The 17,037-nt window shown below is 33.7% G+C and overlaps 1 protein-coding gene across 3 annotated transcripts in view; it reads right to left on the minus strand.

Annotated features, from left to right (window-relative positions):
- Positions 1-17,037, minus strand: part of LOC108689881 (band 7 protein AGAP004871-like) — a 142,191-nt gene that overhangs the window by 77,117 nt on the left and 48,037 nt on the right. For all 3 annotated transcript variants that reach the window (XM_018196838.1, XM_018196836.1, XM_018196837.1), the window contains exon 4: positions 1,231-1,309. In XM_018196838.1, the coding sequence (XP_018052327.1) occupies positions 1,231-1,309 (79 nt within the window). The remainder of the gene's footprint in view (positions 1-1,230; positions 1,310-17,037) is intronic.

Genomic DNA, 17,037 nt, shown 5'->3' on the forward strand with positions numbered 1-17,037 from the left:
TGATAATTTTTAGTAATTAATATCTTGTTAACTGTTACGAAAATTGCAAAATGGTAGAGGATTTTTCGAATCAATTCGATTCACTCCACCTGCTCATGATGGTAACGAAATATGTTAAAATCATCCTGTATAATAAAGAAAAATATTTCTAATCCTAAAGCTTTCGCTTTAGACATCGAAATGTTTTACTCGTTGTCATCGTTACATTATTTCAAAATTTTTTTATACAGAAGTATTATTTCTAATATGAATAAATTATATAATACTTAATTTTTAAATAATATGAAAAATTAATTAAAAATTTATTTAGAATCATATGTATTAACAAAAAGTTTAATATTAAAAAAATGATACAAATTAAAAATTTTTGTCATTTTGTCCAACAATTTGGTCATGTCCACTAAATGGTACATTTACTTTACAATATTAAATAATATCTTATATCTCTGTTTAGAAATGTTTAGAAATGTTTAACTTTTTACGCGAAGCGAGATCTATTACTCTTTCCATCTATTTAGAGGCACAGGATTTTCCAAGCGCGCGCGCGAAACGTACTTCTCTCCCACCTTGCCTAAAAGCGTAATATCTACTGCACAATGAGAGCTTTGTTTTATGTCGTCATATGAGAAAAAATAGAACCTTTATTGGATATTGCTTGTCGTTTATCGTTCATCGCGTCCAATTTGCAGTAGGCATAAGCTTTCCACGCAAAACGAAGCCCACTCCCTCCTCTCTGTGAAGGGATGTTTGACTTTTCACGCAAAACGAGTTTCACTTCATCTCTTTTCGTATCAAGCGGCGTCCGACTTTTTATGCGAAGCGAGGTCGACTTCATCTACTCCTCTGCTCAGAACTCGCTTCGCGTGGAAACTCGATCGTCCCTTGACCGAGGGAGAAGTAGGGTGAAATTCGCTCGAGTCATGCGCTCTTTGGCAAAGGGAAGTGGAATTGAACTCATTTCTCATGGCAAGTCGTGTGTCCTTAGTCAGGATTATTTTAAAACAAAATTTTTGTTTTACGTTTTATGTAGTAGAATAAATAGAAAAAAGATATTACTTTTTAAACTTATTTTGTTCATAACTAGCGAATAACGAGCGATGACTAAAATCTGTTGGAGGTGATTTGAAATCATGGCCTTGACAACATCAAGATTATTGAAATCTGTAAAGTCGCTCTTAATATGCATAATTATTTTTTTTTTCTTATACATTTTCATATACATTGCCTTACTTTAGCGCGAGCTTCACGTGCAGCTTCGGCTTCCGCCGCCATAGCTCGTTGCAGTTGAACGGGTAGTCGTACATCTTTGCTAAAATTTTACAAAAATATAATTTATTATTATTCTTATTGTTGTATGCAAATTTTTATAAAATTCCCATTATCATCACCATTACATACGCACGCGCATGAACATACGCATAGAGGAAAGATTTCAATTATGAGATACCGAATGCATTTTGAGTAAATATTATATGGACAGAATTAAATAGAAAAATAAGTTATTTTGCAGAGAATTTAGTAAGCTTTAGGATAATGTTATGTAAATTTTATTTCGATTCTATTCTTTTTTTAAATTAAAAAATGTAAAAAGTGAGCAAATTGCAAAATCAAAAAATTACTCCTAATATGAAATGCTCTGAGAAATCGATAATAAAACTTAAAGTACATCAGTATTGCAATTAAAAAATTTAGTGCTTGTAAAATACAAACAAACACAGTGCGTGCAAAATGAGCACGCGATGTATTTATTTAAGACTTGTCTTCAGGTAGTTGGAATCAAATATCGCAGAAATAAGCACTTGATGTTCATTGCAGTTGTTCTTTTTATTATTGTACAATAAGATTTATACTTTAAAAACTATGACATTAGGAGCATAGGTTATTTCGATATTAAAGTCAATATTTCAGTATTAAAAATACTGGATATATTATATTATAATTTCTACTTTTACGATCATTAAATCTAACTTTTGTAATTAAGCAATTCAAAATATTTTTCTATTAGTACGATCTTACTCTATCATTACATGAAGAATATATTGCCAAAATTTATTTATTAAATAATAAACAAAGTTTAAAAATACTTCATTTCAATAAAACTGGAAGACATTCAAATTCTAAAATCTTTTTTTACAATGATTACGAACATAACTTAATAATGAATTTTCCACTAAATAGTTTTAAATCCAAGAGCAATAAATTCGTGGTGGAACCAATAGATAGCGTTTATTAATATAGCGGAAACGTCGGTATCTCATATTAGGCTCATCTTATAATAGGTGGCTTTCCTCTACAACTATTTTATAATTTAACAACTGTATTAGAACGCATAATATATCAAATATTAGGAACAAAAAAAAATATTAAAATTTCAATCTCAGATATCAGTTACACCGGAGTTAACACGATTTCTGATAGATTGAAATATTAATTTATTCCTATTTTTTGTATTTCCTAATATTTCTTCCATTGTGCGCAGGGCCTTATTCATTAAGATAAGTATTATATATTTAGATATATTTATTTATACATATATTATATTATATATATATTAGATACAATATTCATATATAAACTTATAAAATAATTTAAATCTTTTACAAAAAATATAAAATAACTTAAATCTTTTACAAAAAATCCGGTAAATAATTTTTATAAGAACATGTATAAATATTCATATATAAAAATATTAACACATACATATGGTTATATACGAAACATATTCATATACAGGGTACTTCCTCTAACTTTATCATTTAAAATATCTGTATTGTTTTTGATGATACGGGAAAATACTAAAGGAAAAAGTTCGATTGGAAGAGACACGTATTATGATGAGTAAAAAATTTTTCTTAAAGTTATAGTTTTTTAGATTTCAAAGTCATCGCGATTTTTTAAAATGAAATAGCATATTTTCATTAATGTAGTAATGTAGTTCATAAAAAAACAAATTAGATATGTTGTTCTTCAGATGATCTTGAACAAAAAAATCACATTTATATGGGAAAAAAAAGAGTTAATATTCTTAAGTGTTTTCAATGAAGATATTTATTTACTTAGTTTTAGTTCAGAAGATATTTGACATGATTGCCATTAACTTCCATACATTTTTGAATGCGATAAATAAATGATTGTTTCGCATTTTCAATGAAGAATTTTCCGAGATCATTCAATGTGATTTATTTACTAAAAGTATTTGGAAAATATTGAAATGCCATAATTTTCCTTATCGCATATGGTTACATCAATTTTTTGATGATAATGATTTTCAAAATAGGTAAAGATTCCTACCTATTTCTGCAAATGAGTTCTACATCAGTTAAGATTGATCAACAATTCTTCGATATATTGTTTACAGACGAGTCATCTTTTACAAATCATGGATGACAGTTAAATAAATAATACATATTGTGTAAACACAATATGGGGCCGTTGACAATCCACATTGGCTTCGATAAATATAACAGTAACATCCGTGTAAATGTCTGGTGTGGTATTATTGATCCACTTTTTGGAAGAAAATTTAAATATTAAAAAATATGCAAATTTTTTAAGAGATGAGTTACAAATATTATTAGAAGTTCCATTGAGCCATATTAGAATGTGATTACAACAGAATGGTTGTCCAACCATATAATGCACTTATTTATAATGCAAGCAATGTGCTTAATAGAATGTTTCCCCGATTGCTGGATTGGCCATGGTGGACGAATTTGTTGGCCGACTCGGTCGCCAGACTATACACCACTTGACTTTTTTCTATGGAGATATTTAAGAAGTTGAATTCATTGTTATTTATTAATGTTTCCCACTACATTGGGAAACATGCAAGAAAGAATTTGACGTGCATGTATCGACATCAATTAGAATCACCCGGAAATCATTGAAAATGTATCAGATGTATAAGCTTAAATCCGCTGTTTTTTAGTCAGAAAAACACATTTTTTTTTCCTAGGAAGCAAAAACAAATTTATTCAAAGTATTTGCCCTCGCTAACTATACATTTTTCCCATCTTTTGGGCAATTTGTATATACCACGTCAAAAAAATTTCTCTTTCGAGGCAAACTACTCATCAAGCCATTTTCGAATGTCTTCGTAAGAATCGAAGTGCCGCTCAGCGAGCGCGTGGCCCATCGAAAACAGGTGATAGTCAGAAGGTGCCAGATCTGGTAAGTAAGCGGGATGGGGTAGTACTTCCCAATTGAGTATCTCCAAGTAGTTTTGGATCTCCAAGTAGTTTTGTTGACGTGTGCGATGGTGCGTTGTCGTGGAGGAAAATCAGCTTGTCATGTCTTTTCCGATAATGCGGCCTTTTTTCACGCAGAGCACGGTGCAATTTGATCAGTTGTTGGTAGTAACGGTGAGCATTAACAGTTTCACCAGGTTTTAACAGCTCATAGTAGATGACACCCTCCCATCAAACGCACAGCATCGTCTTCCGTCCGAAGCGATTTGGTCTTGAGGAAGATGTTGGTGATTGGGCGGGATCAACCCAAGATTTCTTGCATTTAGAATTCTGAAAATAAATCCACTTTTCATCGCCTGTCACAATCCGATGTAGGAACAATTTTCTTTTTTGTCTGGCAAGCAGAATTTAGCATATGTTTTGGTGTCGCTCCATCTACTTATCGTTCAGTTCATGCGGCACCCATTTTCTGATCTTTTGAACCTTCCCCATGGCATGTAGCCGCATGGAAATGACTGCTTGAGAAACACCCAATTGTTCGGCAAGCATTTTTTGTGATTGGGTATCGTCCTCGTCCAAAAGAGCCTGCAATTGACAGTCCTCAATCTTTCTGGGCCGATTTTCACGCTTCTTGTCACTCAAGTCAAAATTGTCATCATTGAACCGGCGAAACTAATCTCTGCACATTGTTTCCGATAAAGCATTGTCGCCATAGGCCTCCACAAGCATTCGATTTTTTTTAGCAAAAAACTAGAGATGATTACGAAAGAAAAAATGTATGTTGTTGTATGAAATTGCTGATGATGTGCACTGGTTAATGTTGACAGATGTCAAACACATAAAAAAAAGTTTGTTGTGTGCCCAGGGTAGCTTTGTACGCTCACTAATGCCACTTATGAGCAAACAGCGAATTTAAGCTTATACCTGGTAAAAATATCATTTATTTATTGCATTCAAAAATGTATGGCAATTAATGGCAATTATTTCGAGCACTTACTTAGATATTTATTTATTTTTGAACTAAAGTAAATAAATATCTTCATTGAAAATTTACTTAAATATTAACTTACTTACTTAAATATTAACTCTTCTTTTTCCTATATATGTAGATGTGATTTTTTTATGTCCAAGGTCATCTAAAAGACAACATGTCATATAAGGTTGAATTTATTTTTTTATGAACTATATTATTACATTAATGAAAATATGTTATTCCATTAAAAAAAATCGCGATGATCTTGAAATCTCAAAAACTATGACGTTCAGAAAAATTTTTTGCTCATCATAATATGTGTCCCTTCCACAATCGAACAACTTTTCCCCGTAAAATTTTTCTGTATCATCAAAAACAATGGAGATATTTTAAATGATCAAATCAGAGGAAACATTCGATATATATAGAGTGATCCAAATCAACCGTACAGGACGATACCTATTGAAAAATTCCTCATGAAAAAGTGAGTTAATAGCAAAATGTTGTGATACTCAATAATTTTTAAATGAGTCTCAGACAATATTTAACCACAGAGCATATGAAATTCGCACCACGAATCGCATCAGGAGCGGCGCAGCTAAGCAGTTGACCGCGCGAACGCTTTAATGACTAAATGACACGATACCGAATGAGTTTGGTAAAACCTCTGTATAATAAACAAATTTGTAAATAAAATCAATATTAATTAAATAATCTAAACAAATAATATTAAAAATATCAATTGATACATGTTTCCAAAATTTGAAAGAGGTCGACTGCAACAGCAAATGCTGGAGTCTCGCTAAATGGACGCCGCCAATCTCATTTCGCGAAATGAATAACACCGTGTCATAACTCTTTTCAGGCCTACACAAAGTATCGCAAACAGTCCTCTTCAGGGCTTTCTCCATTGCATATAGCTAACAAATCCATCAAATAATATAAGTAAGATGGATTTGATGTTTTATGTATTGGAGTTGATTATTTTAATGCAAATGTTAAAATAGCGGGTGCTCTTATTACACGCCCAGTATATAATATTATCATCTGAGTAAACTATTATAAGTATCCTTAGGAGTAATATAAATACAGGAAACATTTTGTAAGAAATTATGCAGAAATGAAAGATTGAAATATATACAGAATGTGTTGAATTTAAATGTCTAAACTTCGGGAACATGTAGAAGATCGATAAACTAAGAAAAAAAATTCTACCGAGATAGGTTCATTTTCGCTTCGTACTGCTTCTGAAATATTATCGTCGCTGAAATTGTGTACGAAAACAATAACAATTCCATTTTCAGGTGAAAATTTTCTTTGTTTGTTTCTGCCTTTCTTCTATAAATTCATTAGTTACTCGTCAGAAGCTATCGAGTGAATTACTTCTGTCACAATATGCCATGTACATATTCTAACGTTGAATATACTGATATGGTTTTGAATACACTGTATGATTTCTGCAACGGTAATGCTCTCTTTGCGAAGACAGTGCAACAATATGTACGCCGATTTCCAAACAGAAGAATGTTGGATCGGCGAGTCATTACAATGATTTTTAATAGGCTGCGAGAGACCAGCTCATTTTCAATTCATTAAGATGCGTTAAGAGCAAATAGAAAATCGTGTCCTATACTATTTTGATAACAAGATTCTGATATCAACATCCGGAGAATGTCAGCTGCATTACGATTGCACGGCAAAGAATCTATCGAACTTTGAAAAATGATAATCGCCGTATTATATTCAAAAAGTGCAGAATTTATTATCTTAGGATTATATGAAGAGAAATTAAATTTTATCATTATTAGTTTTTTTTATCATTATTAGTAATTAGTTTCTTGAGTCATTTAACAATGACAATTCACATTTCCATCAAAAATAATTTGGACGGACGAAGCTATATTTACAAAAGGAGAAATATTAATCAAAGAAATTATCATATATGGAAATCCCAAAACTGTTAGGGAAAATATTAATAGGTTCCAGAATGAATTTTCTATTAATGTTTGGCTCGGAATTTGGAACTCTTTAGTGGGATTTTTTTTAGCTGGCAGATTAAATGCAGTCAGATATACTGAATTTTTGGAAACTTACTTCTTTGATTATTTAGAAGAAATCCATCTGCAGCAATGGTTTGAAATGTGGTTTCAATTCGATAGATGTCTTCATTATGACAGAATTATTCTTGATTAGACAGACATTCTCCATGACGATGGATTGGACATGAAGGAGTAATACTTGATTACCCCAATCGCCTGATTTGACTGAACTTCTTTATATAGGGGGAGTCCTGAATTAGAAAGTTTATTCATTCCAATCAACTCAAGAAAACAATTGAGAAATCGAATCGAGGTTGCAGTGCATCAAATATCGCCAGATCAGTGTTTGGCTACAACGCGAACTATCTGTACTAGATGCAATGCTTGCATTGCTGCAAGAGGTCAACGTTTTGAACAATATCTATATTAGGCAAGTGAATAAATAGAACATGAATAGTAATGAAAATAATGAGAAAGTACAAAAATAAGAACTACGTTTTGTTTTTTCTCCAAAATGAAGCAAAAACGAGCAAGATATCTCTACAAGACTTTTTATCTTGCAAAGGAAGTTTCACAACTGTCCAGAATCGATTTGATTCTCCATGAAATAAGTTGTTAAACACAAAAATCTAAGAGACACATAAGTAGTATGTGGGCAGCCATGGGTCAAAACATCTCCACATCTTCTTCCGGCGCCATGGGCGTGGTCTAGACGGGTCAGTCAGGAAAAAGGCGTGCTCTGATTGGTCGAGAAGTGAAGGGTAGGGGTAATAGGGTAATTAAATGGTGTTCTGATTGGTTCGCCCTGTACCTACTCGCGAGATGATTGGAGAAGGAAAGTGCTAGAGGACCTTTGATAAAATGGAGGGTAAAATCCGAAAAAATAGTGAGAGGGTCTGTAGCATTTTTTGTCGTGAAGATGAAGTATGAACATTGAGCATGAATAGCTGATGGCTTTATGATGATTATTTTTTTTGTTGGCGGCACAATGTCTCTGACGTATTGGCGCTTGTGAATGTTTTTATTTATGAGAGATGAGATCTTATACGAAAATTTGGGTTTAGAGAGAATCTTGTTTTTACTAGGAAGAATGGAGAAGGTTAAACAGGAGCATGTTCAACTGACACGACGCATCGTCTCCGGTGTGATGACTCACTCGTTTGAGCGAAAATATGACTTTTATGATGTATGACAAGGATTTTATGAATCTGTATTGTACTTCTTGTACTTTATTTAAAAGTCTATGTTATACAACAAAAATATGTAGAGAAAAAAGTTGGTTATTGGAAGGTATGGGTGATTAAGAAACGAGGATTTATGTTATACAAAAATGTATTTATTGATACAAATTCTTTTTTTTTTTCAAAGAAGAAGAAATAAAAAGTTCGTATGAGAATAAACTAAAAAAGTTTTTAAAAATTTAAGCCAAAGATTCTCGCTTCGAGAGAATTATATGAAAAATTTCATTATATCTTAATGAAGTTAATTCCAAAAATATTATATTGAAATATCAAGAAAAGTCGTTAATTTGTACGTACATTACGTTCTATATCTTCATAATTACACGCAATGTTAATTTTATAATTTTCTGGTTGATAAAACTTACAGGTAGTTTCAGTTCGATTGCTTGAATTAAATATAGAGCACTTGGTAACATTATTGGATAAAGATTCTAATTGTTTTAAACGCACATTTCAATGCTTTGCACTTTTCCGAGGAAGATAGTTTTCTGCATTACAATTGCCGCTATGTAGGTTCTTTGTTTTTTCGCTGGAGTTGAATCGTGAGCATCCTCTTCTTTTCAAAGATTTCTGTTGAAATTTTTCTCTTCTTCTTTATACGACAGCAATATTGATTTCGCCTATAAGATGTGGTAAAGCTGATGGTGATATTTTTTATAACGACAAAGTTAGATTTCACTCTGTTATCGCTGCTTACTCGTTCATGAGTCCCATGTGATCTTGAAATTACTGCCAGCAGTCGGTGTCGAAATAAATTCCGTCCGCCCAATTTTAAAGATTTCTTCGTTTGCAATCCTACATGAATCGTCTTCGTATGAGACTTGTTAAGACCGTACGTTGTTGCTAGGAACATATGAAATCGAGCGTTTCTTCTCTCGTCGTTATTACATAAATGAAAGAATCAGGAATGGAGTACATTCCCAAGTCCGAATTATTAATATTTTTTGGACTGGCCATTGTTCTTACGCCACAGTAGTATCAAATTCAAGCGAACCAAGATCAAAACATTGATAGCAATCAATCAAAAACACAAGAAGCACTTTGCTCGCGAAGCTAAAGCTACGGACGACAAGATTCGAATGAAACGAATTTTCGATAGTACCGACATCGCCTCCCTCTCCGCTACGTGATAAAATTATTCTGCGCACGCAGATGAAAAAAATAAAAAAACATAAATTTTCTTTAAATTTTTCTTAAAAATTAAAAATAATCTATATTAAAAATAATCTATACAGAAGTCAGGAGGGGAGAGGAGTGAGATAAAACGAAAACAAACAGGAACGAACAGGAATGATAAGAAACGTTTTTATGATTCCTTTCCTGCATTTTTATAAAATGACAATGGAAGGAATTCGACCTGCCGAAAAGAGAAAATTTTTTTGTAATGAATCATAAGGGACAAAAAATTGGTTTATCTCACAAGCAATTTCTAACGAATAAAAATTACTACATTGATAATCTTCCAGCTTTTTTTTTTCAAAAAAACAAGAAGAAATTTATGAAGCATCTTCAATTTAAAAATTTACGTTTAAAATTTAAAAATTTGGGTTTATTGTTTTTTAGAAAATTCATTAATGTTTAAAGAGACAGAGGTACGACAAAAAAAAGATGAACAGAAAAAAAGATTAAATTGAGTTGGGAAATGGTAATGCAGGAAAATTTATTCGTCTTCCATTTTTCTGAAACTTTTGAGTATACTCCCAAGGGAAAAAATAACACGTTGTATATGGAAATTTATTTAGAATACAAAAATTAAATATTATTTATATTGATAAACGTAAGGAAAGTTTTAAATGAAGGGAGTTATGTTCAATGTTCGCTAGGATTTTTTTTCTCTCTCTGACGAAGCAATTCCTGAAGAGGGGAACACTAACAAAACCAAGTAATACTGTCAAGCGAGATATACGGAATTTCCATTAAAATTGTATTTTTTCTTTTGCTGAAAATCAGTCGTAGACTAATATTGTGTGACATTCATTTCCAAGAAAAAAGATACAAAAAAGCAGAACGAAAAATTTAAAAACGTGAGATTTATCACAATAAAAATTTTATAGAGTGACAAAAACTTTTCCGGATAACATTAAAAACGAGAACTATCGTTTTATTAGGGTAAAAATGAAGGGACCGATGTTTTTTACGGAGATAATTTTTACGATGAAACGGAGCTAGATTAGATATGGGGTTGGTTATAACTAAGAAATTTTTGTCGTCTTCTTCTCTAAATTTTACGAAAGAGAAAATTACTTCCAGTAATTGCTGGTACACCCGTCGATGGATATTACGAAGTCGAATCAGCGAACGAGACGTTGCGTTACGTATTACAATTTCACGATTGTTTTTGGCACGGTTGTCTCAACTGTTACCAAATCAATCGTGAAAGGAAACTTATGTCCGGTGCATCACACGAAGATACAATCGATACGAATGAATTCTCGCAATGACATGGCGTCTTCGACAACGCGGAGTGATGGAGAAATGGGAGTGTGAATTTGGACGAGAAAAGCGCGAGAATCGCGAGATGCGCAATTTTCTCGAAAACTATCCGATGCTAACCAATCCTCCTCTCGATCCTCGCGAGACGTTCTTTGGTGAAAAATACCATAACCTGATACGAAGTTACGGATACGGAGAAAATACGTTATGAGGACGTGTGTTCTCTGTATCCGTACGTATTGAAAATGGGTACTTTTCCGTTAGGCCAACCTAAAATTTATATCGGAGAATAATGGAAAAAATTCGGAGTTAATTGGCGTAGCTCCGAATTTTAATTTAGATTCTGTTGAGGATATTATTCGGTGCACAGTACTTCCTCCACGCTATCTCTTTCACCCTGTATTCTCGTACAAGGCAAATTGTTGTTCGGGCTGTGTCGTAGTTGCTGCAAAACATTCTCGCAAGCTGAGTGCACTCACGATTTCCCCGCCGATCGAAAATTCGTAGATGCATGAGTATTCTGTGAATTGCGCAAAGCCCTCGAGAAAGGTTATCTCGTGACGAATGTGAGCGAAATATGGCAATTTAGAGTCACACGATTCGATCCTTGTACGAGGCAAAGTGGTTTGTTTGCCGAATATATCAATAGTTTTTTTGAAGTAAGAAGCTAACGGATGGCCGAGCGAATGCCAGGATGAGAATAAGGAACGATATCTTCGGGAATACGAAGAAACTATACGAGAGTATAATTCTCGATAGAAATAATATTATTCGAAATCCTGATTTGGTTGCGAAACTCTGCTTGAATTCTTTCTGGGGTAAATTCGGCCAATGAACCAATTTGCCTAATACAGAGATCGTAAAAAAATACGGACGTTTGGCAACGTTGCTCACGAGTTCAGAGCATGAAATAATCAATATATTACATGTTAACGACGAGATAATATATGTATTATCGACTACGCGAAGAGAGGTCGCGCCTTCTCCGCAAATCAACCCTGTAACCGCATGGACGACGTCACAAGCACGACTATTATACGAATACCTAGAGAAATTAGATAGTCGCGTTTTATATTGTGATACAACTAGTGTATTTATTAGGTGTACAACTTTGTTTCCGCCGTTTTCCTATAGATGGCTTTAGCGGTAAGTGGTGGTCGAAATAAATAGACCATAGACGTCATACAATAAACTTGGGCATCTGTCAACATAACCCCATAGAAACATTAGTCGATTTGTGTCTGCATCATAAAGTTATTCTCGATTGAAAATGTCAGTTTACGAGCCAAATTCTCGTCGTTTGCGGGAAGTTTTAATTTTTTGCTTCAATATGAAGAAATCTGCGGCTGAGGCTCATCGAATGCTCTCAAATACTTATGGTGAGGCCGCTAGTGAAAAAATGTGTCGTGAGTGGTTTCAACGCTTCAAGAACGGTGATTTTTGACGTCGAAGATCGGCATAGCGGTGGAAGAGAGAAGGTTTTCGAAGATGCAGAATTGGAGGCATTACTTGAGCAAAACTCGTGTCAAAATCAAGAAGAATTGGCACGATCATTGGGATCAACAAGCCATTTCAAAACGCCTCAAAGCCATGGGAATGATTCAGAAGCAAGGAAATTGGGTGCCGTACGAATTAAAGTCGAGAGATGTTGAACGGCGTTTGTTTGCTTGTGAACAGCTGCTTGAAAGGCAAAGACGGAAGGGATTTCTGCATCGCATTGTGACTGGGGACGAAAAATGGGTTCATTACGATAATCCCAAGCGCAGAAAATCATGGGGAATTCCCGGTCATGCTTTCACGTCGACGGCCAAACCGAATATTCACGGTTCCAAGGTCATGCTCTGTATTTGGTGAGCCAGCTCGGCGTAGTGTATTATGAACTGTTAAAACCGACTGAAACAATCACAGGCGATCGGTATCGAACGCAATTGATGCGTTTAAGCCGAGCATTGAAAGACAAACGGCCGCAATACAACAGAGACACGATAAAGTGATTCTGCAGCATGACAATGCTCGACCCCATGTTGCGAAAGTAGTCAAGACATACTTGGAAACGTTGAAATGGGAAGTCCTACCCCACCCGCCGTATTGCTCTCTCTGACTATCACTTGTTTCGATCAATGGCACACGGCCTGGCTGACCAGCACTTTCAGTTTTATGAAGAAGTAAAAAATTGGATCGATTCGTGGATAGCCTCAAAAGATGACCAGTTTTTTTGACGCGGGATTCGTACGCTACCCGAAAGATGGGAGAAAGTAGTGGCCAGCAATGGACAATACTTTGAATCATAAATGTATAACCAATTTTTTACAATAAAGCCTCGAATTTCGGAAAAAAAACGGCGGAAGCAAAATTGTACACCTAATAGTTAGTGTCAAAACACGCGCTTTTTGTTTTGTCTCCCGCAGCGCCTAGCGCTCTTTAGTTTTGGGGCGTTCCGCCAGAAGGCGTTCTTCTCGATCCTCGGCGCATCGAGCACGCGCTAAGCCGCATTAACATTATCCCATTTTTTTTTTATGTCAAAATCCTATACTGTATCCTATACTGTTTGTATTAAAGAATTGTGTTTTGCATTGCAAAGAGTGTGTGTTATCATTAACGAATACCATTATGACATATAATCGCCCGAACATTTTGGTCCTTCAAGTCAGATACAGGCAAAGGATACGTGAGTTTTTCGTCAAATAAGGTCTTTCGCTTGACATCAACTTGCGCCACGTCAGGTCGGAAAGGAAGGTCAGCCATATTGCTAGAGATTGTGCATGCGGATGGATATAAGTTACATCTTATAGCATTCGTAAGAGCAATTTTGTGTCTGTGTGCGTGTGCGTGCGTGCATGCAAGGTTAAATCAATGATATTTTATGTCTCCCTCGAAATCATACAACTTTTGTCTGAAAAAATTTTCTTGTAAAGTGCAAGGGAAATATTTGGGGTGATAGATAGAAAATATTTTATTATTATAGTGTTTTGGAAAGCTCTCAAAGTAAGCTACAAGAATGTGCAATAAAAAATGGAGAGTTCCATTTAAAAAATTTAATGTGACTTTCGTCTGACCTTGACAACGTCATCCAAGGTCAAACCAATGATACTATCTTATGTCTCCCTCGAAAACCATACAACTTTTGACTGAAACATTTTCTTGTAAAATGCAAGGGAACGAAAATATTGAGATGATAAATTAACATGATTCATCATATATATATATGTATAATATATGTATATACAATATATGTATACACACACACACTCACACGCACGCACGCACGCACACACGCACGCACGCACGCACGCACGCACGCACACAGTGCAGATTCACGCTCGCCCTATGATTAAGTTAAGTTATGATTAAGTTTAACTCTGATAAAATATATACTTATCTCTTGTAACTAATTAATAATTTTAATTTTAATGATTTAAGCAATCGCGTTTCATAATGTACAACTCTTTGGTAAATAGCTCATAGTAATTAGTTAATAGAAATAAATCTACAATAAGATAAAAATACAAGATTACTCTTATAATATGTTAAAATAATAATAGTTACAAATATAGCTACACTTAAAATATTATAATACTAAGTAATTTTTGGTTTAATAATAAATTAAAATATTGTATAATCAATCAAATATTAATATAATCAATTTCAACTTATTGTAGAATCATAAAACTTCGTATTCATTCCTACTGCTTTTCAAAGATCGCACGTGATTCGATCCTGAGTTATGAGGATTAAATCCCTTGACTCAAAATTCAGACCGACTTTCGCACTACTCCACAGTGAGACAGAATTCCGAAAAAGTGACAAAAATTAATATCTCGTAAAATATGTGAAAATATCTAACCCCGATACACTGATATAAGATTTTCGGTATCGTTGATTCCATTTATAATGTCAAAATTTTCAAATTTAAAATAGCCGATTTAATATGGCGGACTAAAATGCGAAAAGTGATTTGGACGAAATCGGTTTTTTGGGATCGCTGGTTTCGAAAATAATATACTACAATTTTGAAATTCAGAATGGTGGTCCAATATGGGAAAATAAAATTATAATTATTACGTAACAACTTCTACACTTAAACTTTACTGAAAATAATATAATACGGAAAAGAAAATATAATGAATATAAAAATTAAATGCTTTCCCTCCTCATCCGAGCTTAGGACCGGCGTTATAATGGCACGTATACTGGTACGTTATCTATAGTCAATATCAAGTTTCATGAAAAATTGTTCAATAATTTTTCATAATAAAGTTGACATAGCTGATTATTAAATGTGAAAAAAAATATTCAAAAGTAAATCCAGCCAATTCAAAATCTGCGTTTAATAAGATGCGCTCACGAAAATAAATATCGCCCTCGTTCGGGTACGCTCGCTATGTCGTGCATGTGCGCGTGCTGTGATCGAATAGGCTATTTCTTCGAAGCCAAAGCGAAGTGGCAAAAAGTGGCAGGTTTTTTTTGAAAAGACATAATATGAGAATGTATCAGTGTAAAGCAAATTTCATTAGAAAGTGGTATCTCCGATTATATCAATCCATAGCAAGTTTTAACTTGCAAAAATGTAAAAATATTCAATTCAATCGATACAGAACTTTAATTTATGTAATATTATTAAATGATTATTAATAATTAACATTTTTAAATATATACCAAAAAACAATAAATAAATAATAAAACTTAAGATATAAGTTTTAAGTAAGATAAAAGTGGATTTTGAAATTTATAATATTTATAACATATATGTATGTTATTTATCTGGTTTAAAGCTTGTTTTTATTTTCAAAGCCGAAATAAAAGTATTTAGTTAAATATTATAAAATTTAAATCCGGCTTACTTTGATGCATTGAGATGACAATGACATACATATTTTACTGAAATTCTAAAATCGATTTTTTGCCAGTTTTTTGAGATTCTGTGTATTCGTCGGAAACAGATGTTATACCATTCTTTCAGGTTGACCCATATTCCAGAGCAATAAAAAGTGCGTCCGACTTTCAGGTATTCGCCTTTACCTATCAGATAAAGTCTAAGCGTTCGTTGAAACCATTTCTACTCTCCTGCATCATCTATCCAAACAATCCCGCAAATTAAAACTTTCCCAAGAATTGGACAGATTAAATTTATCAGTACGTTAAAATTGTAATTATCTTTTATTATTTATTTTTTTAACTATTATTATAATTTTTGAATTTTTTATTAGTATTTATTATTTAATCTTGCAGCGCCAAGTGTTTACTTCTTTAACTCTTTGTGGTGACACTTGTATAGACAAGGTAATGCAATTACGAGTATTGTTACGTCCTGATGACTCCACGATTCATTTCTTTCGTGGAGAAAAAACAGTTTTTTTCTCAAATGTGAATAACTTACGAATATCTTCAGGATAGAGTCAGTAGCATGGCCAATCGAATCACCTTTTGGACTAATTAATTATTATAAATAAATTAAACATCAGTTAAAGAAAAATAATTATTAATCGAGAGCACGTTCAGTGGCCCTATACTTACAGATAAGCCTGATCACATTTTCCGACTTACATATAAAACAAAACTTTAATCATTCCTATTTTTTTCGGGAAATCTTTGATAAATAGTAATAAACCATCTATTAGTCTACTCCTCCATCCGGGAAACTCCTATTTTTTTCATTATTAGGTGTACAACTTTGCTTCCGCCGTTTTTTTTCCGAAATTCGAGGCTTTATTGTAAAAAACTGGTTATACATTTATGATTCAAAGTATTGTCCAACGCTGGCCATTACTTTCTCCCATCTTTCGAGTAGCGTACGAATCCCGCGTCGAAAAAACTGGTCATCTTTTGAGGCTATCCACGAATCGATCCAATTTTTTACTTCTTCATAAGATCGGAAGTGCTGATCAGCCAGGCCGTGTGCCATTGATCGAAACAAGTGATAGTCAGAGGGAGCAACGTCTGGAGAATACGGCGGATGGGGTAGGACTTCCCATTTCAACGTTTCCAAGTATGTCTTGACTACTTTCGCAACATGGGGTCGAGCATTGTCATGCTGCAAAATCACTTTATCGTGTCTCTGTTGTATTGCGGCCGTTTGTCTTTCAATGCTCGGCTCAAACGCATCAATTGCGTTCGATACCGATCGCCTGTGATTCTTTCAGTCGGTTTTAACAGTTCATAATACA

This window comes from Atta colombica, unplaced genomic scaffold (genome assembly GCF_001594045.1).
Source record: "Atta colombica isolate Treedump-2 unplaced genomic scaffold, Acol1.0 scaffold28, whole genome shotgun sequence".
NCBI lineage: Eukaryota > Metazoa > Arthropoda > Insecta > Hymenoptera > Formicidae > Atta > Atta colombica.